The 20,828-nt window shown below is 41.2% G+C and overlaps 1 protein-coding gene across 4 annotated transcripts in view; it reads right to left on the bottom strand.

Annotated features, from left to right (window-relative positions):
• MCTP2 (multiple C2 and transmembrane domain containing 2) overlaps positions 1-20,828 on the bottom strand; it is a 121,927-nt gene that overhangs the window by 75,470 nt on the left and 25,629 nt on the right. For all 4 annotated transcript variants that reach the window (XM_059858596.1, XM_059858595.1, XM_059858597.1 and 1 more), the window contains 6 exons: positions 18,654-18,716; positions 17,419-17,527; positions 6,385-6,527; positions 5,493-5,569; positions 4,248-4,359; positions 2,319-2,354 (listed from right to left, as the gene is read on the bottom strand). In XM_059858596.1, coding sequence (XP_059714579.1) covers positions 2,319-2,354; positions 4,248-4,359; positions 5,493-5,569; positions 6,385-6,527; positions 17,419-17,527; positions 18,654-18,716 — 540 coding nt within the window. The remainder of the gene's footprint in view (positions 1-2,318; positions 2,355-4,247; positions 4,360-5,492; positions 5,570-6,384; positions 6,528-17,418; positions 17,528-18,653; positions 18,717-20,828) is intronic.

Raw genomic sequence — 20,828 nt, 5'->3', positions numbered from 1 at the left:
AATACAGATTAAAAAACAGCTGTGAAAGTTATATTCATTTTGTCCATCCTTAAAATAAGTCATTTTCCCTGTATTTATAGAAGAGGAAAAGCTAAATATTACAATAGAGGTCAGCTGCAGTTTAGCACATTAAAAAAAAATTCCCAGGAAAACTATTTCAAATAGAAAACTTTTATTTGCCTAAACCTGGAGAGAGGAAATTTAGATGTTGCTCAAATGGAAAGTATACTATGTTTTCCTCCTGCAACACCCAACCAGAGTCAGCTCAGGAGCCAAAAACCAGACAAGCTTGTGTACCCATTACAGAGCTCTCTCCATTTCCCCTGCACTCCTTATTCCTGTATCTTTATCTCGTCCAGCAGCATTGTTTTCTACCCCATCATACTCTCTGGCTATTCTTCCATAACCTCTTGTGCCTTCCCTAGACACCTATATTCCCCATGCACACAATTTTTCTTCCCAGCCTTTATGTTCTGCCACAAACTGCTAGTACTGCTTCCACAGAGCAGAGTTTCCTAACTAAAGATGGTTATTGATGTACAGTACTGGTGTTTTAGTGCAGTAGCAGAATCAATAAACCAGGAAATACTGCTTTGTCAGATTTTTTCCAGCGCATGCTGGGAAATATTTTTTACTGCCTTTGGATGGTCACAGAGGTTTTCTTTAGAGATCACACTGGAGCATGAACTGTGTCTTCCCTGGGAAGAGCTGAAGCTCTCCTACCCTCTAGTGACTGGAACAGAACAGAGCACAGGGTTGAAGCTTTTTTCCTTTCAAACAATACTTTTACGTCTCCTAAATCAGCACCACGCTTTGGCATCTCTTAATTTTATTTTGAAAGGTGGTAAGGCATGAGACAGAGTCTTGAGAGCTGAAAGACTGACAGCTAAAGATCCAAAAACATGTATGTAAAAAAATTATGCAAAATGCAATGAGACATTGCATAAAAGCAAAAAAAAAAAAAAAAACCAAACTAAGAAAACATAAATAAATGGGGAAAAAAGCACCCCGAAACTTCCAGTAATAGCAACTAAAACAGAATTTTGGCTATTCTGAAGAAACAGAATCTGAGTTTAAAAACCCAACTCCCTTTCCCAGGTCCCAAAGCCAACCAGCATCCAGAGACAGCTGTGTGAGAAAGATGGGGATCACGCAACACTGACCGAGCCAGGGCACAGTAATTTCCAGAGTTTTAGTTAAAAACTGAAGTGATAAGCTCTTCAGTTTTTCCATCACTGTCTATCATGTGGCATTCAGGCATTCCTGGCAGCTCTCTGCTCCAAGCACTGCAAAATCCCTGCAATCAGAGCTCCAAAGGCTGTACTTTGCACTTCTTCTATTGACAAAAACATTCTTGCTGGCACAATACCTGAGATGGTTGGCTCCTCTACACAGCATACCACAGTTGTAATGAATAAAACAAGAGGAGGTTAATGATTCAATTTATTTAGGCACAAACCGATAGTTACAGAGGGAAAATATCATGAGAGCACACTCATCTTAAGAGCCAAATTCTGCTTTTCAGAGACTGAGACTGTATAGCTCTCAAGCTGGGTACTGGGGCTTGCAGTGTCTGTATCATTGTTATTTACTCAATAGCAAATTAAAGCTTTACAGAACACATAAAAAGCCACAGTCTGCTTCCTGAACAAGTTAAAATCTAATGCAAAAATGATACAGGAATATAAAAGTAATGGAAGCCTGCAGGGATCCTACAGGAGACCAAGGGAAGCAAGCTACACGGACATGTGGCAACACACAAATCTTGGAAATCCTGTTACAATGGAGGTAATGAAAACTCCCTGCTCAGCCTCCATCCCAAGAACAAAAGGAATTTCAAAACCCACAGGGGCAACTGGAAGAAATACTGCCTCACAAAATTCCACCCATGGTGAGAGGCAGCCCCAAAGACAGGAGAGCCTGGTTCAACTCCTGCACCAAACACAGCCCAGGTGTTCTGAAACAACTCAACCCCTCCACAGCTCCTCTCATTTTGCTTGAATTTACACCCCTTGCTTTTGCACAGGAAGTTTTTCTCTCTTTCTACAGCTCTTTGTGAATGGGGTCTTAATTTCACTTGCCACTAGATACTAACAAGGCACCTACAATTAGAAAACAACAGCAATTTCCCATCATAATGAATGGAAAAATCAAGAAAGCAAAGGCAACCACAACTATCACATTGTGACAGGTTGCCTCTACAATTCTAAGTTTTCCTTTGTTTAGACTGCTGTTTCTGAGGAGGGCACAGATTTTGAGAGGGGACCTTCATTTTCTTTAAGTTAAAAAAAAAAAAAAAAAAAAAAAAAAAGGATTACCTTGGATGAAGTTCTTTTCTTTCGACTTGACCATCTCTGTTCATGAGTCCCCATTATTGTCCCAAAGAGAATCCAGGGAAAGGAAACAGGTAAGGAGTAAAATGGGGAAAGTGTTTAGTAAAATAATTCAAACAGAACCTTGTCAAATTAGTTAGAAAAGCCTATTACAAAACAGAGGGCTAAATCTACAACTACATCTCCATCTACCTTCCCTGCTTCATGGAACATAACAATCAACAAACTCAAAATACCTGCATTGCACCAAAAAAAAAAGAGGCAATAAAAAAAAAGTAATTGAGAATAAAAAGTGGAGGGACCCAGAGCCATTAGTAAGAAACATGGCTTATACTTTTGGTGCCATCTGGTTCTACTGTAAGCTAATTTAAAAAGGGGGAAAAAAATCATCTTGCTGTTAAGTGCTAATGTGGACAGAGCTATTTCACTGTTCTGACTCCTTTGGAAATGGCTGAGCAATCTGCATTTGAAATATGAGGGCTTAAAACATTGTCTTTTAAAAAAAATTACAGCGTGCACCAGCTCTTCTATCATCTACACTCTGAATGTTAACTAAGCACCCAAGAGAACCAAAAGCTGCTATTTAAACCAATAGGCTTTGTTTCTCTGGCTAGGTCCACTTTAGCCCAGGCCTTAATAAAAATCCTGGAATTCCTGAGGTTCTTCTGACTAAACTGACTTTTTTGCTAAAGGAACTTTACATTTTTGCTTCACCCCTTCCTGCAATTCAGTAACACATGCCAACAATGCTGATTGTTCAAGTGAAAGTGGAGTTCACATTCCAAAGAAAACCCATCTCATATTATAGAAATATAAATACACCATTATTTTAAATATTGTCATTAAGCTTTCAAATAATCACACAGTGAGGTAAAATTAACTCTATCATTACCTGGTTATTAATTAAGGCTTTACAATTCTCAAAAAGGCATCTATTTGAAAAATAAATAACAAACAGCAGATATCCCACATTAGCTTCTTCTCATTTTGCTTCCCAGCCCCTTGAAACATTTATGTTTCTATAAATAATCCCATTCAGTCTGGAATTCCATACCTATAATTCACTAAAGTGCTGTAAACAAGTTTCATATTCAGTTTTACAGAAAACTTGTAGAAATATTTTCTCTTAATATGTATTACACATATTTAAAACTAGGTCTGGTTTATAAGACAGTCCAAGTAACTGCCTGATCTTGGGCATTCTCCACCCCTTGCTGGCCAGAAGCAGGATTAGGTCACCAATACTTGTGTGCTGTACATACTGTATAAAACACCAGGAGAAAATTTTAAAAATAGAAGCAAAAAAGCCACGTGCAGGACCTGAAATTTAAAAAAAACCTATCAGCTTCAGTTATGGTGTTCCCAGTCTCTGCCCAGCTTCTCTGGATTTCTAACATCACTAATGACCACATTTCTGCATCAGGAGCCAAGTTCAATTAACTCAATGAAGAAACTGTCAGTGGGAAGATCAGGGTTTTACAAGAAACCTCCTCCTCTCAGCCTGGTGCTCCTCCACACAACTGGGGCAGTTTAAGTCTTAACATCCAAGCTCAATTTTTAGATTTCACGTGGATAAGTTGTTGTTTTAAAAAAAAAAAAAAAAAGGAAATATAACAGCTTTTCTTCAGCCTGCCCATTGCAGTGCTGGACACATACCCAGAGCACAGGGAGCACTGCCACAGTGCACATCACAGTGACAAGACAGAAGCATCCAGCTACAAATGTCTACCCAACTTTAACCCAGCTAAATACAAGGCTTTTTTTTTTTTTAAGTTATGCTCTATCTCGATTTCAATATTGAGTCTCAGAGGATGAAAATAAAGGTGGCATTTCCCAGTAAATCAGATTATGCCAGCTCTTCTTTTCTCCCCCCTACAAATTCCAGCTATAAATTTGATTTCCTAAGCCACTTACATTTCTCTTGAAGTCTCCTTGCTTGACTGCTAGACTCAAGTTTAATACAATCACTCCCATGTCATCTTCTAAACTGTTGGGATCTTCCAGTTTTAAAACCTGTTCAGTAGTTCTACAGGCAACCAAAAAAAAAAAAAAAAAAAAAAAGAAAAACAAAAAAGTTGTGCATTTATTGACTCCAGTTAACTCGAGTTGATTATTAAAGGTCAGGCTGAGCTGTGCAAATTTCAGCTTCTTGTCTGAAATTCCCAATATTGAGTTTAAATGTTAAAATGGGAAATCTGGAGAGTTCTTTCTTGGTTCTGACAAAATACACCCCTCTTTTAATAATGCAGCATTGTGTTCCTATAGCACTGCTCACTACTCATAACTCCATATGCAGGTACACACTGAATTAAGTTACTATTACCTCCACTACACAGAGAAGAAGAGTGACAGGGAAACTCATCCAAGTGAATCTTCTAGTATTAATGGTTTGTGTTTGACTCCAGAGATATTTATTCTGCCTGCTTTTAATCCCCCTCCATGATTTTGTTCCCTTGCTGAAAACAGGAATGCTGGTATTTACCTGGTGGCACTATCTCATGGACAAATTAACATTTCTAGAAATTCAGATACAACAGCCACAAGGAGCTACAACACCCCCCACACAGGGAGAACTCATTTCCCCCCAAAAAAGTCATCGCACAGCAAGGGAGTATAAAAGAAACAACTAAAACTTGAATTCCTGGCTTCCAGCTCCACACTGAGCCCAAGCAGCAGCAGCAGACAAAAGGCACAGGGCTTGCCTCGCCACTAAATCAGGGCCAGATGCAGCTGCTGCAGGCAGGGATGGATGAGGGGGAGGCTGGAAAAGGGGTGCTGGCAGCCGGGAAAAACACTCCTCAGCTCCAGAGAAAGGCACCCCATGGGGCTGAGGACAGGTCCCAAACTTTCTCCTCCTCTTCCTTCTTTCACCTCCACAAATTGTCCTGGTGGAGCTCTCGCTAAACAATGCTGCACACAGAAATTCTTAGTCCCAGAACTGGACTCTGTCCAGGTCGGATTTGAATCCAGTGCATAACGCCGGATAAAAACGTGTGCAGAAGATTTATCTCAAGTGATTTCTCTTGAAATCCCCACTCTTCTGTCAAAAATAAGTTTTCACTAATAGAAAAACTCCAAGCCAGAAAAAAAGCATTTCACCACTTCCCTCTGTTTCTCAATTCAGCTGCATTAATAACCTTTAATTAAATGAACTGTTACCTATTGAGTTCAAGTTCAGTGAGCGCCACAGACGCCGAACCCATGAAGTCTGAAGAGGTTAAATCACGATCGTACACCTGGTGGCAAAATAAGACAAATATTTCCAATTTTCACATCATAAGCCAGTTTTATCCCAGGCGATGACAGAACAGATATTTTAAGCCCTTTCAGTTCAATTTTGTATTTGAAAGATCAAAGCTTAGATATAATTCAGGGATCACTTTCCATCTCCCCGCTTTAATTTGTATTTTTAGCTAAATATTTAACCAGCATTTTGAAAGTATCTTCTTAATATTATGTAAACAGAGACATGTGTGCTGCTATGGATTGTGCCTGCTCCTTTATACTCCACACGACAGCATAATGAAACGCTGCACAAAAATCAGGTACTTGTGCTTACAGATGTTTTAGCAATTAGTGCTCACAACTGGTAGCTTGTGGTTCTGGTAACTGTAACGTTACTCATAACCAGAAAAGGCTTTGCTACTTGTCACGGCTGCATCCCACGTAATAATTCTGTGCAGCCTGGCCAAATTGCACTCCTAAAACGTGCTTCTGAAACTGCCCTTGGCTTCCCTGAGTTTGCACAAGCACGGGGGGAGAGAGAGAGAGGGAGAGAGAGAGAGCAGAATTCAGCTCCACGGCTTTAAACAGATCCAGTCAAGGAGTTTTATTTCAAACTTGGGTTTTTGCAGACAGAAAGCAAAACATGCAAGTAAAATCTGGGAAAGACATATGTGCATTTTAATTTGAAATTGCTGAAGCTCTTAAACCGGATTGTGTTTTATGCCGTGCTGCTACAGCGAATAAAAATCAAGATGTTTCTAAAGTTGAAAATAATTGCTTAAAAAAATATTGGGCAGTCTTTCAAAAATTTGAGACCAAAACTTACCTTGATCCAGAGGTTTTGATCGAGGGTCTGTATGGGCAGCACAACAGTTTCATCCCAAACTGGGTTGAGGTTCTTGTAGACTACCTTACTTTTGTAAAGAGTTTTGCCATTCAGTTTAAACTTCACATACGGGTCACTTGTACCTGTGATAATTAATTAAAAAATAGATTAGCATCAGCACCATATGAAACTCCATAACCTTAAATGATATTTTCATAAAATAATTAAGAACAGTTAATTGTAATTACAGATACATATATATACTTAATTACCTATAAAAAAATTGCTCATTCATGCAGGAAACCTACAGACAGAACCAGAAAGTTGCCTGAAAGCAGGCAACAAAAAAATCTTCATTGTTTGCTTGATCTCTGTTGTTTTATTCTTAAGAATATTAATTGTTGTTTAACAACTCTGTTAAAATTTTAATTTGGTAAAAGAGCAAACAGAAGCAGCACTGAAGCACTATTTACAGGCCAACTAATGACACAGTGGAAGAAAGAAAATGTGATCCTGTGACTAGGAATATATTCAAAGGACCCAAACTCCAAAGCATCGTAACTGGGATAGGAGCTCCAAGGAAACCAGTAACAATAGCTAAAATACCCGTCAGGATTTCATCACTGGTGTCACTTTGCCAATTTACTTAAAACCCAATCTGATGTTTCAGTGAGAAAAGTAGGAACGTTATTCATCAACTCAGGATAAAAACCACGCAGAGAACAGACTCTGTAAAAACAAGCACTGTCCAGGTAACACGTTTTTTAATCCAAGTGGCACAATTTGCCAGGGCAATAATGTCCCCTGTTTTTATGGAGCAGATGTCCATGGACAGAGCGTGAGGCTCGTGCCACTCGGCAGCAATAGACAGACTTGCATCTGTCAAAGGAAAACAGAAGAGGGAATCAACTTTTTATTATTGTTATTAAAGTGGTGGCACCTGCACCAACACCAACCACCGTGCAGGACACTGGGTAAGAGGGGGAAAAGGCACAGGGAGGATTTAACTAGAGGATGATTAATTTCGTTATTCATACCGACTTGGCAAAAAAAAAAATCTTCCCAGGCTGAAAATAAAGGGGAAAAATGACATGTAGTAGCATCTACAGTTAACTGAGCCTAGGTGCCATTCACCTGTCATATCCATTATTTTCTGTATTGTGTGTGGTAGCTAGAATTAAACTTCCCTCCTAACAGTTCAGTTTCATTTGAAGGGTAAAAGCTAAGGTGATGGTCCTGGCTGGCCCCAGCCTGCAGCGAGGGCTGCTGGAGGAAAGGACTGATTTCTACAGCAGACTTCAGAGTCAGAAATAATCTGAACCTGTCCTCCCTGGTTCCCACTGGCCCGACAAACACATAGCAGTCCAGGATAACCCAGCCTAAGAGCAATACTCAGTCTTGCCAAAGATTTGGGGCACCTGTGAGGATGTGAAAAATCCATATTTAAACATCCAAAGCGCTCATCAGTGTTATGTGAAGAGGGACTTAAACTCAAGAAAAAACAATCATGTGTAAGCATCTATTTGGAATTACACAGCACTGTAAAGAACTGTGCTCCTGGGAGACCGACAGAATTATAGAAAGTTTTTATTCTGCTTTAATTTCAAAAGGGAAGAGTTGTAGAACCTGGTCCATTCTGTGCATAAAGTGTGTTTTGCTCCCAGAAGGAAAATATCAGTTGGCTTTCAAATACTGTCTGCAGCTGATCCTTTTTCTGAAAATTAATTGTTGAAAAAAATAACTTTTTTTTTTGTTTAAAAAAAAAAAAGCTGCAGACTTCTTAAATAGAATTTTCTTTTTCTTCTCCTCTAAGAGAGACTAATAATAAGGGCCTAATGGAAAGCCAGGAAAGTCAGAGGGCAGCGTCTCATTGTTCTCAGTGGGTTAGGACTAGACCTTTCCCTAAAAATTTCTCAGAACTATGATTATACTCTTATACAAAGCATCCAGCTTAAAACCAGCACAATGTCCAGGAGTAGGAACACACAGATAGATCACAGCCCCACAGTGTGGAGGGGCAGCAGTCCTCAGAAGATGCAGAATTAAGAAATAACAGTACTGAGCCCTTTGGTGTCACTTCGAAAAGATTTTAAAAGGCAAAAAAAAAAGGCAAAAAAATCCCCTGACTTTTATTTACAGGGTAAGCTGGACAAAGCTGCATAATTAAAAGTAAAAATAATAAAAATGTCCACAACCTATTCTGTGCATGAAATAGCAACTGGCCAAGACAAGGAAAGCAAGTGATGAAATGAAAGCACGAAGAGACGATGGAGGCAGGTGGTTTATGGCCATAACTCATCTGCTTTTGGCACAGAAAACCCATGAAAAAGGACAAAACATGAAAAGAGAGAGAGAAAAATACGAGATACAGAATTAAAGCAAACAGCCAGCAAGTTCAATACCAACAAGCAGAAAACTCCAAGCCCTTTCTCTGAGGATGGGAAGCAAGAAGACTATAGCTAAATAAGCCTCCCAATTGCATTATTGCTCTGAATAGCTTTCCAGGTTGTTATAGAGTAAAGGAAAATAAAAGGTGGGGGCGAGGGAAGGGCTGCCCAGCATTGCTCATGTGAGCCAGGCTTTATTAGAAATAAATACGTGAGAATGATCACTAAACTCTTCTTTTATATTTACACATATTTATTTATAGAAACATACATATATAAAAGGAATTTATGTAAAAAGAATATATATATATAAAAAAATGAATATATGTAAAATTAAAATATATTTTGTTTACATAAAAATATATATTGCACATTAGGAAAAAAAAAAAGTGATGGGGGGGGAAGCTATAATAAAAAGAGGCCTTTAATTAAATAAGATTGCCACTCTGGGATCAGGCCTTCATGCTTGTCAGCTTACTCTCAAAATAAACATCTCAAAGCGGGGCCTCAGTGGTGTCACTTACTCCAGCAAGGCAGCCTGGGTAATCCCTCGCTATCTTGACAGCTCCATAATGTTCCAGCGGCTTCACGGGTGAGCGGCGGCACCCGCGCCGCGGAAAATATTAATGCGGCGAATTAACGGCCAGAGGGAGGGGGGCGGCGGCTTACAAAAGCCACACAAGGCAAAGGTGTCAAGTTAGCACCGGTGTTAATTGTGAGGGAAAATAATTGTGGCGGGGCGGGGGGTCCTGCACTGCTCGCCTGTCGGGCTGTCACAGGGGTGACATCTCAACTAGGCGGGCGAGGGACGGGGCGGCGCGGCTGCCGCGGCCTACAAACGGCCACCAGCAGCTGGATTGTCACCTGGGTGGGGGGACACAGAGCACCTGGGGGTTGGTGGTGGTCACTGGGGTGAAGCTGGCGGAGAAATGTCAGGATGGACGTGGCAGCATGGGACCAACCAGTGGCAGGCCCTGAGGGCCAAGCGGCATGAGAGCGCGGCTGCCGCGGCCTACAAATGACAGGATGGCAGCTTCATGCCACTCAGCAGCTGGATTGTCACCTGGGTGGGGGGACACAGAAGCACCTGGGGGTTGGTGGTGGTCACTGGGGTGAAGCTGGTGGAGAAATGTCAGGGGTGGATGTGGCACCATGGCCCCCAGGGCCTGCCCCAGGTCGGTCCCAAGCACAGCTGCCACGTCCTACAAATGGCATGACGGCATCTCTGTGCCACTCAGCAGCTGGATTGTCACCTGGGTGGGGGGACACAGAGCACTTGGGAGGTGGTGGTGGTCACTGGGGTGAAGCTGGTGGAGAAGTATCAGGGGTGGATGTGGCACCATGGCCCCCAGGGCCTGCCCCAAGATGCTGACGGAGCTGTCTGCTCACAGTGTCTGGTTCTGGTTTCCTTTAAGACACCCCAGATTGCATCCAGGTGACCAAAATAGTTGACAGGGAATGAGAAATAAGCCAGGTGGGCAAGCCTCTCCTGATGGGATGAACAGCACAGACTGCAAATTACTGACTGCATTTGAATGCAGGGCTTGAAGCCTTCTGGATTCAAGCTCAGAAAGACGTCTGGGTCTATTAAAAGCTATTTATAAGAGACAATCTACAATCTAGGCAGAAATACATAACTTTTTTTGAGAAGAGCCTGGTGATGTTAGAGATGAACCAGTCTAAAAAAAGGGTTTTTTGTTTATAATCTTCTTTTAACTGTGACAGAAATGGATAATTTTCTGAAAAAGCCAGACCAATTAAAAAAAAAAAAAAAAAAGCTTTTTAGCATCCATTTCCTAGTGAAGGCAACCAAATCAACAACTTTTAAGCATGTACATGCAGGCTCTTTTGAGGGCAAGGTCTCACTCACATCATAGCAGTATCAACGGGGGAATGGATTATTGTTAAAACCAGTTGAGAATTTTTCCCCCCAAAAATATCTTTCTGGTGGGGAAAGCAACGAGCTCTGAGGTTAATTTGTATATTGTGCAGTAAAACAAGCAGATTTTCACGCACTAAAATATATGAACAAAACATATATAGAAATCCAAGATAATCTACTTTTCCACCTAAAGAAAAGCAAATAAAGGGTCAAAAGGAAAGTTGACCTCTTAAAAAAAATCATTCCATCATTTAGGCCTCTTCCCCCATGAGAGAAAAAACATTCATCTTGACAGTGATGCTCCCTGGAATTCCTTTGCATAATACCAATATAATTTCTATTTTCTTCCACTAACACTAAAAAGCAATGAGTGCAGGCAGACCAGACATCACCTAAAACCTGAGAAATTTTCAGTGAGCAAAAAGTTGTTGGGACAGAGCAGCAGGAGAGAGTTTAGTAGCCCAAGAAACTAAACTGTTAAAGGTGTTTTTAAATGGATACTGCTGCCCTCTAGCAGCTACCGAGAGGTGGATCACATCCACTGCTTCAGAACGAGGGAAAAAAATAACCCAACGAACCCAGAAGACCCAATATAATTTTGAGCCACACACTGTTTTATGGGAGCAAACTTACTGGAAATGTAGCATATGAAACAAGTCTCGTTCCATAAATAAATAAATAAAAATGACCACCAAATTGCCTTAAAATCTTGAAAAAAATCAAAGAGCAGTGTGAAATATAACCTAGACCATCTTAAGTTTTGGTTAAAAAACTAAATTTTAATCTGAAGAAGGAAATTAAGGATTTATTTTATAGGCATGTAAAGAATAAATATCTGAAAATCTTCCTAGAAATAGAATTACTGGAGTTATTTACGACAAGGAGTAAAAGACATTCTAAAATAGAACACACATTTTTCTTTTTAAGTGGAAAACCACTACATCCTTGCAGAGAAACAGCCGAGATCAAGGCTTAAAGGGGAAATCAGAAAAAAAAGTATTCTGCTGGCAGGAAATTCAGGTGATTTTGGAAAGTTTTGTCCCCAGCTAGTTTTACGTGGCCAGATGGAAATGAAACATTGCTTGGAAACAAGAAGTCCCAATAGGTTCCAAGGGAAAATAAAACCAACCAGAAAAAGAAAAACACACACAAACCTAAAAAAAAAAAAAAAACCACCACAGAAAAACCCAATAAACCAAAAAGACCAGAGAAGTGTGAAGGAAGTGTGCAAACAGTTTAAGGGAAGGTGAAGGAAGGGAAAAATTGCCTGAACTTAATAGAATGAAAAATGCAGATATAGCACTTTCTATTCAAGACACTTCAGAAACACAAAAAAAATAAAGGAACTAAGAAAAACCTACCAAAATGCCATGTGACATAAAGCACAGAATTGTCTTTGGTAAGAATTAGTCCAACTGAACACTGCGTTAGGCAGAGACTCCAAGATCTCCCTGGAGCTTTCTCTTCTGCTAAACAACCCTAACTCAGCATTGTTTCTTGTATTCTGAGTCTTCACCCAAATAAAGTCTTCTTACAAGGTCCCAGAAAGATGCAGTGTGAGCTGCTAATGCAGGCAGGTGCCCCTCAAGACTCAGCTCTGACAGCTGATGGAGCTAGAACAGTTTAAGAAACATGGTTTTTAAACTACAATTCTGACACAAGAAGAGTCACAGGGTGATCTCTGATCTCCTCCAATGCTGTCATTCCAATGTTTCCTAAATTAACACTACAAGGATGGAAAGACATAGAAATTGCTTTTGTTTGAACTCCTCCAGACACCTAAATTGCTTTTGTTTGAGCTCCTCCTGTTTTTCTGAGTTCCTGTCTCAGGGCATTCCTTTCCCACACCAGTGCAGGCAGGATGCTCACAAGGATCACTGTGCCCAAGGGCAAAGTTTCAGGCACTTTACACTTCCAGAAACTGGGCCTGGCACAGTCAGATGCTCTCAGCACAAGCCCTTGTTCATATCCAAAAAAAACCCATCCAAAACATCCAAAAAACATCCAAAGAAAACATCCAAACGAGTGCTCAGCACCATCCAAACTCTCAGCATTTGTAAATTAGCCATGATTACGCCTTTCAAACAGAAGTGTGAGAAGTTGCCTAATACATGGCAATAATTAATAAATCTGAAGGCCTAATGATCTAATTGCAGATACCCTGAAAACAGAGAAAGTCTAAATTAATCAGCATGTTTGCAGAGAGCAATTCAGCCTAATTGCTCTGAGCATTTGCTTTCCAAACAATTACTTGCTCTAAGCTGACAAATACCCAGCAGAGCACACACACATCCCTTCCTCTGGCACTCTGGTATCAGCACAGACCCAGTGAATCACAGAATGATAAAACACCCAGAGTTTGGTAAAACCCACTGGGATCACCAAGGTCTAACTTTTGGACAGCCCAGAGCTATGAGTGGTGGGTTTCTGCAGGCTCACTGCTGCTGGAAGTTAAAAGTGTATGTTATTCTACAAGTTTCTTCCCTTTTATTTTGTCCTTGGGAGGCTGATCTCTGGCACAGGGAGCCCCCCAGGACCCTGTGGCAGTGGGGGCTCTGGGATGTGAGAGCAGAGGATGACGTGCTGAGGACAAGGAAAGCAGGATGCACCCGTGGAGGTGTTGCATCTTCTGCACTACTGCACCTCCCCTCTCTCCCTTCACACTGTCTCTATCATGAGAGGAAAGGAAGGAGAGGAAAACCAAAGGTGCAGCAACAGGAAACAAACCAAACCTGAAAGGAAGAGACAGAGACAGGGCACAAAGGTCCCATAAAAAAGATCTACAAAATAAAACCAGGTAGAAAAGAGGCCCAAAGTTCAGGCTGGAACACGTGGTTAAAGGGGAAAGAAAAAAGACACCAACCACAGCCACATCAGAGAACTGTGTTTCTTGTAACTACACTGTTTAACAGATGGAAAATGAACTTTAAAAGCACGGTATTTGGAAATGGGAGGGGCTTCTCACCCTCACAGGCACCCAAAACCCAGTTTCTGTTTATTCTTACAGCAGCAGAGCTGGGTTTGCCACCTGAAGGAAGAGAGCCCTTCCTTACAGCTGTGGCATCACTTTGTTCACTGCTCTGGAAGGGTGACTCCACCAGAAGCAATGTGCACAGCCAGAGCATCCCAGTGCCAAAGGGGAGCAGGACCTTGGAGATTTCTTCAGGGTGACTCCACCACAAGGCATCACCCTGCCCTGTGAAGGTGAACCACCAGGTGGAAATGGGCTCCAGCCTCTCCCAGCTCAAAGCATGAAGTTGGACTCCACAAAACAAGGGTCAAGAAGGCCCTAAAACCACTAAGAGTGCCACAAGATGCCAACATTTAGAGCACCAGTGATTTTTTTTAATGCCAAATGAGATACACAATAATCACCTCTCTGCTCTGCCAAGCTGCTGCAGTGCTCCACAGATTTTTAATCAAAAAAAATACATTTCTGCTTTCTTACTACCTGCAGTATTAAAACTAAACAGATGCAAACTCCTTGCCATCACTGAAACACATCTAGTAACAATAATACCATAAAAAAATACATTTAAAAAAATCAAACTTCTGGTGCTGTGTATGTACACACATACATAACCTTCAATGTCTGGCTCATCCCCTACAAGAAGTATAAATGTAGGACCCATGCACTGCCCAACACTGGCCCCAAAGGTGCACACAGGTAGCATGCCAAATTTACCATCTGCTTAGGCAGTTTCTGCTGTGTGACTGGGTGAGACTGTAAGCAAGTAAATCAGACTCCAAGCAAGCTGATGATCAACAGGTAACGCCTCTCTCATCCTGCATCCCTAGACAGGACACTGATTTTGACCCAAAAAAGGAGTTTTTGGAGCTTCTCCACTTTCCACCAGAACTAAGATCCTGCTTAGCAGCACTTGGATTCCTTGGCTGGGGGACATATGTTGGGTGTTGTTGTACAGAGGCTTTTCCTTTCACTTATTCTTCAAAAATTAGATAAAAGAGGAGGAGAAGAAAACACTGAAACTCTGATTTATTTTTCTTTTCTGCATTGTTGTGCAATTTAGAGGAAGCACATGCATCTCTGAACCAGTGTCCTGGGCTAATTCTCCCTCTCTGCAGAGAGCAGTACAAGGAGGGGAGCTGCAGAAAGTCAGGGACTGGAAAGACACAAAAGACAGACCAAAATCAATGCAAGAAGTAAAAAGTGAAGGAAAAAATAGGAAAGGACAGATGTTAACAGGATTAATACTATGAAGAGGAAAAAAAAAAGTAATGAAAATCTGGTAAAGTGAAGGAGGAATTTATATCACACCAAAGGGAACATATCCTGGAAAGAGCAGTACATAGTGAGGCAAAGAATCAGAAAAAAATACTGGGAAAGTTGGAAAAAAGTGAAGTCTGCAGTTCTGAGTGGAACTCCTGCTCACCTTTACTTGGCCAAGCATAATTATTCCCAATTAATAACTTAAGCATATAAAGAGTAAATTCAGGGAGAAACCTGTGAATGTGATGAGTAGTGCCAGGATGGTTTTTAGCAATAGCTGTTTCCAATGTCTGAAATGTCTCTCCTTGGTCACACACCTTAGATTTATTTTTACATGTACACACAGATAAACACACTGGGACAAAAGAGAGGCAGCAGCAGACTGAACATGAGCACAAGAGACTTTACTCAGCTGCCAGGAGAGGGCATCACCCACCCACACTGCAGCACCTAAGCCTGAGCTATTTAAACTGTGGTAAAATAAAATTATGGGGAAAAGTGCAAACATGAGAAGAAGGCAGGACACCACACTCAAATACCATTTCCTTTATCTTTATGTAGATAAAGAAACTCCCTCAAAATATGTAAACTGATGGGTTAGATGACTGCTTTGAGATTTTTTTCCAGATAAATTGCTGATTGCATAATAAGTGAAAATTAAAATTTAGGGAAATTACAAGACTTATGTTAAACCTTGTTTAGGCTAAAGATGCTGGGGCATAAACTCTCCACTCAGTCTGTGTGAATATTTTGCTAAATTCAAACTATTCATAGCACACTGATACACCCCAGCACAGCAGTTCTAACCAGCACCAGGGTGGGGGGAGAGGAGGGAAGTCTCACACTCCCAGCCACAAATTATCTCTGGGGCTTTCTCACACTGAAGAGATGAGCAGAGCTGACAACCTCCCACTTCAGAAAGCCCAGTGGCTGCAGGTCAAGCCCCAGCATCACACAAAGATGTCACATAACCAGAGTGACAGCAGAGGCCTGTAACGATGGGCATCCACTGTGGGCTTTTTATTTTTTTAAGGAGCCACCACTGCAGCATGGTGGTGACTGATGAATAATCATTAAGGCACTGCTTCCTCCCCTCCTGCTGCCTGTGCAATAAAAAGCAGCAGTTTTACTGAAGGAAGCATCCCCTCACATACTCAGTTTATTAAACGAGAGGTCATTTGCCACAAAGCAACAGAGACTCATCAAAAGGGATTTTTTTCTCCCCTTATGTTGTTTCCCTGTGCTGTCCAATGCTTTACTAAGACAGGCATTTGCTTTCTTACACAACAAAACACAGCCTAGAGCAAAGTATGCTCTGTCTTCTCTAGAAATGCTACTTTGCTGGAATTGCTCATTTCTAGCATCTTCTTCCTAGGAGCAGTTGGATGTGTCCTGGCTTGTGCAGCCTGCCAGTAAAGTCTGATGAACTGCTACACTGTTGGGAAATACAGGCTTTTGTTTAACCAGTAAAGATCTTAATCTAAGTACTGGTTCACTCCTTCCAAAAACTGGTAGGAAACACAAGCATACACTCAACCAAAAGTTACTGTTTTGTGAAGCCATGAAAAACCAGCATGGAAAAAGTTAACTGAGATACCAGACAGCAGAAATCCCAATGAGCACCTCATGTGAAATCAGACAGGTCCCTCCAGGTGCAAACCTTCACAGGCCTTTAGGCTGTGCAAGCTTATTTTGTTTAAAACCAAATGAATAAAGCCCATGGCTTCACCTCAAAAGAAGCTGCTCAGACATTTTGCAAGACAAAACTACCAGAACTGTTTCCACATGAAGGAAAAAAAAGTATGAAATCAAGCCTGGACGTATGGAAGAGCTCTCTGACAGGTTCAGATGGAAGGTCCTGCCACAGCTGCTGCCTCAGGGTCCTACAGGCTGCACAGAGCCTCTGGCAGGGCAGCTCTCCCTCCACAGCAAGTGACTGGCTGCTCCCAAGCATTTCTACTCCCTCTTTCAAAATCCTGAATAAAAGCCAGGTTAAGGGAAGGCATTTTCACACATTTTTTTCCAGGAATTCCCCAAATATTTTACAATTTCTTTGATACGTCATTTGAGGGTGGGTTTTGGGTTTTTAGGATGCTGTCATTGCTCAGTCACATCCCAGGTCAGAGAGGATTGCTGGCTCACAGCCCTGCTCCTGTGGTTTCCCCCTTTTATTAACATCTTTGCAGATAACCCCACAAGCACTCCTAAGAGCAGCTCCATCATTTACTAAACCTCCACTTATTCTTTGGAGGTTTTTTTTAAGCTCAAATGGAATTCCTTGCAGTTCCTGAATGGGTCCAGGTACTAAGGGCAGCCAAGGAGGAGCTTTGCAGCTGCACAGGCAGAGGGCAGCTCCCTGCCCTGTGTATCCAACCTCTGAGTGCTCTGACCTGCAGGAGAGACACGAGGCCATGACTCCTTGCACTGCAGATAAGCAGCCAGCTCGCTGCCAATCTGAGATCAGTGATAAAGGAGTGAACAAAGTGATAAAGAGTGTGAATTCTGCAGGCAGCCAGAGAGAAGGTGGGGCTCACCACAGCGATCCCTGATAACCAGGTTCCTGCCTTCCTTCAGGTGGATGGTCAGCAGGTAGGCAAAGGGGCTGGGCAGCTCGCTCAGGCAGTCGTTGGCTTCCTCCAGAGCCTGAGGAGAACAAAGGAATCAGTCACACACCTCTGGAAGCAGATCATAAATGAGGCAGGTGTGCTCCCAGTGCTGCTGCAGAGGCAAAGTTCTGCTCTTTCCAGAGGGCAATCTTTGACAGGAAGGGAAAAAAAAGGAAAAGAAAAAGGAAAAAAAAAAATCTTTCTTTCCCAGGCTTTCCTTCACCATGCAAGTAGCTAAGTATCAGCATCAAGAATGTTCAACAAAGCAAGGGTTTTACCTGGAAATGAGTGCTGATATAACAATCACAAATGCATGCACAGGTTTTCCAAATCCTATCAGCACAGTTTTTTTTCTGAGCTGTTTCTTGTGCATTCACAGCACCTCTCAAGCTGGAAGAGACCCCAAAAGATCATTGAGTCCTTTGTATCCACCTGATAACCTCAGGAGGAAGAACACATTTCACAGAGCTGCTGAGAGGAGAGCACAGCACTTCTCTGTGCAGCTCCAGAAGAGAAGGCCAGTGGCAGGCAGTGCTGGTTGAGAGCTTTAGCAGAAGCAAACTCAAGAGGATTTTTGCTCCTCAGAAGTGCTGCCACAGGGTTACACAGCTCAGCATCATCCTCCAGCTGGAACACTCGGTGATAACAGCTCTGGACAGCACTTGAGAGGTTATCAGAGGGCAAAGGGAGAGAAGTTCATCCACAAAGCAAACATGTTTTACATGAGAATAACATGTCAGAACTGCCAGTGCCTCTTCACACTGCCCTAAAACTGATTTTGCTATCTGTCAAAGCCTACAGCTGTGTTACTTGCTGTATTTACTTTAATCCAGTTTGTTCCTACACAGTTATTTGAGTATTTATGCTGGTGCTCTCGTCAGTTACCAGTACAATACAGATATTACAGAGTACTTAAAAAAAATCCAGAACGTTTGGGTCTATTTAAAACACTAGCAACCACTTTGAACTACTAAAAACCCAAACAACAAAAACACAAACCCACCACTAAATAAACAAATCCCCCCCCAAAAAAATAACCAATACACTGGGCAAATCTCTAGATGGGCTCTTCACCTGATGAGTTTTTGAATTTGTGAGAAGCAAAGAACCTAAATCTAAAATAAATTGTGTTTCTGATCAAGCTTCAAAATGACAGGACTTACCATTTGGTCATCAAAGTTTTGAGATGATAGGGAAGAGTCAAAATCCATTTCTCCACATGGGTACTACAAAACAAAAGATACAATGAATTAGACAACAACACGGGAAAGAAAATGCTCCTGGCATCAGTCAAGAAATTACTCATACATACGTGTAATGAATGAAATATTCTTACTTATGCTTATAGATAATTTAAATGAATATTTATTTTTCCTGTTTTACTGTAATTGCTCTTAGTCTCTTGAGTTTAATCCAGGAAAAACAAGTGCCTGCTTCCAGCTAGGAATAAATTTCTTCTTCTCCTCCCCAGCACTGGGTGCTGAAGGCTCTTATCACAAACTCTCCTGATGTCTGAAGGTTGTTGTGTCTGGCAGCCGGCTGCTCTCACTTGACCACAACTTCTCCTTCACCACACAAAAAGCAAGTTCCACTTAAAGGTGTTTTAAATAATTTTTTAACTTGGTTTGGTGTTTGGGGTTTTTTTTGTTGTTGTTGTTCGTGTGGGGTTTTTTGTTTGGTTTGAGGTTAAAATTAAATTTCTCAGGGGAAAAGTTAAAAAGAAATTGTCAAAGGGAAAGGTGTCCTTGCTTTGGATGAGTTAATTTTCCTTCTAGTAATTGGTACAGTGTTCTGTTTTGGATTTAGGGTGAGAAGAATGTTGATAACACACTGATGTTTTTAGTTGTTGCTGGACAAGTACTGTCCCTCTGCTGAGGAACTGGCTGGATATCAGTCAGCAGGTGATAAACAATTGCACTGTGCTCACTTGTTTTGAAGATTTTAACTGTTGTATAATTTATATAAAAATATTAATTATTTTAAATATTATACAAAATATATTAATTAATATGATTAATTTTTATACTTTGTGTTATAATACCTTCATAATAAATAAAATATTATTAAAATAATAATAATAATATTCTTCCTTTTCTGTCTTTTCCTGTCCTTTCCTGTCTTTATCTCAACCCACAAATTTTACCTTTTACCCCCAGTTCTCTCCTGCATTTGATGGCTCCTATTGAGCAAGGAGTAAGAAAGAGAGAAACTGTGATATTTAGCTGCCTGGTGGGTTAAACCACGACAAAAGAGAAAACAAAAATACAAGAAACATGTACTTCCCCCAACTTGCTGCAATAACTGTAAGATCCAAAGGATTTTTTAGGAGAGGAAGTCAAACATTTCTTCCTAAATACTGCCTTCTCCAACACCTTGAGGCTACAGTGGCCCAGCATTGAGTCTGTCTGAAGTGGTTCAGCAGCCAGGACACCTCTGATGCTCCTCTGGCTGCTCCACCAGCCCATGACCATCCTTTCAGCTGAAGAGGACCAAGGTGCCTGGGAAACTCCTCTGGTCTGATTCAGGGCAATCACAGCCTGTCCCAACACCAAGATTTATGCTAAGGGCAATCTGGGGCTGCAGAAACGCACACAAGGTGGAATTCGATCTTCATGTGAAAGGGTGGGAACATCCAAACCTCTCCAAGGAGAGCAGCATTGTGTGCAGCACTACAGAAACACTTAAAAGTCAACCAGCTTCTGCACCAAAGTACATAAATCTTGGCTGTATTGACATGCTGCAATAAACATAAATAGCCTTTGTGTAATTCTTTTCCTCCTCTTCCCGCAAATACATATATTGCATATCAGGAAGTACAGTAATCCAGCATTGCAAGGAACAGTTCCCTTGCACGACAGACAAAATCTAACTTTATGGTTCCCACAGTAATCATAACTTGGCCACCTTGCAAAAACACATTAAAAGTGGAAAAATTATCATCATAAAGAGCAGCAGAAGAATTTTCTCACACAACGGAGCTGAGTTACAGCTGCTAGGGGAACCCTAACTTTGAATTTTCTGACTAGTATGCATAAAATCTTACTCATGTGCATTAAACTTAGTGTTTCTTGGAGTCTCTGGCTTCACAGGAATCTCCTTCAGGCACCATCACTGGCACTGGTAATGGCCTCTCTTTAAAGCTTGTCTTACACTGCACTAACGCAGGATCAAAGAACTGCATTGAAATTATAATAATTTTAAAAGTATTGTCTTGGCTAGCTTGATATCATTTATTTTAAAATTACCCTCAAAATTATGATTTTGTCTTTATTCTGTTTTTTGTTTACTTTCATTACATCCACAGATACTGAACAATTACAATTTTAAATAGAAAGTCT

This window comes from Haemorhous mexicanus, chromosome 13 (genome assembly GCF_027477595.1).
Source record: "Haemorhous mexicanus isolate bHaeMex1 chromosome 13, bHaeMex1.pri, whole genome shotgun sequence".
In the NCBI taxonomy this organism is placed as follows: Eukaryota; Metazoa; Chordata; class Aves; order Passeriformes; family Fringillidae; genus Haemorhous; species Haemorhous mexicanus.
This window is presented reverse-complemented; position numbering and strand designations above follow the sequence as displayed.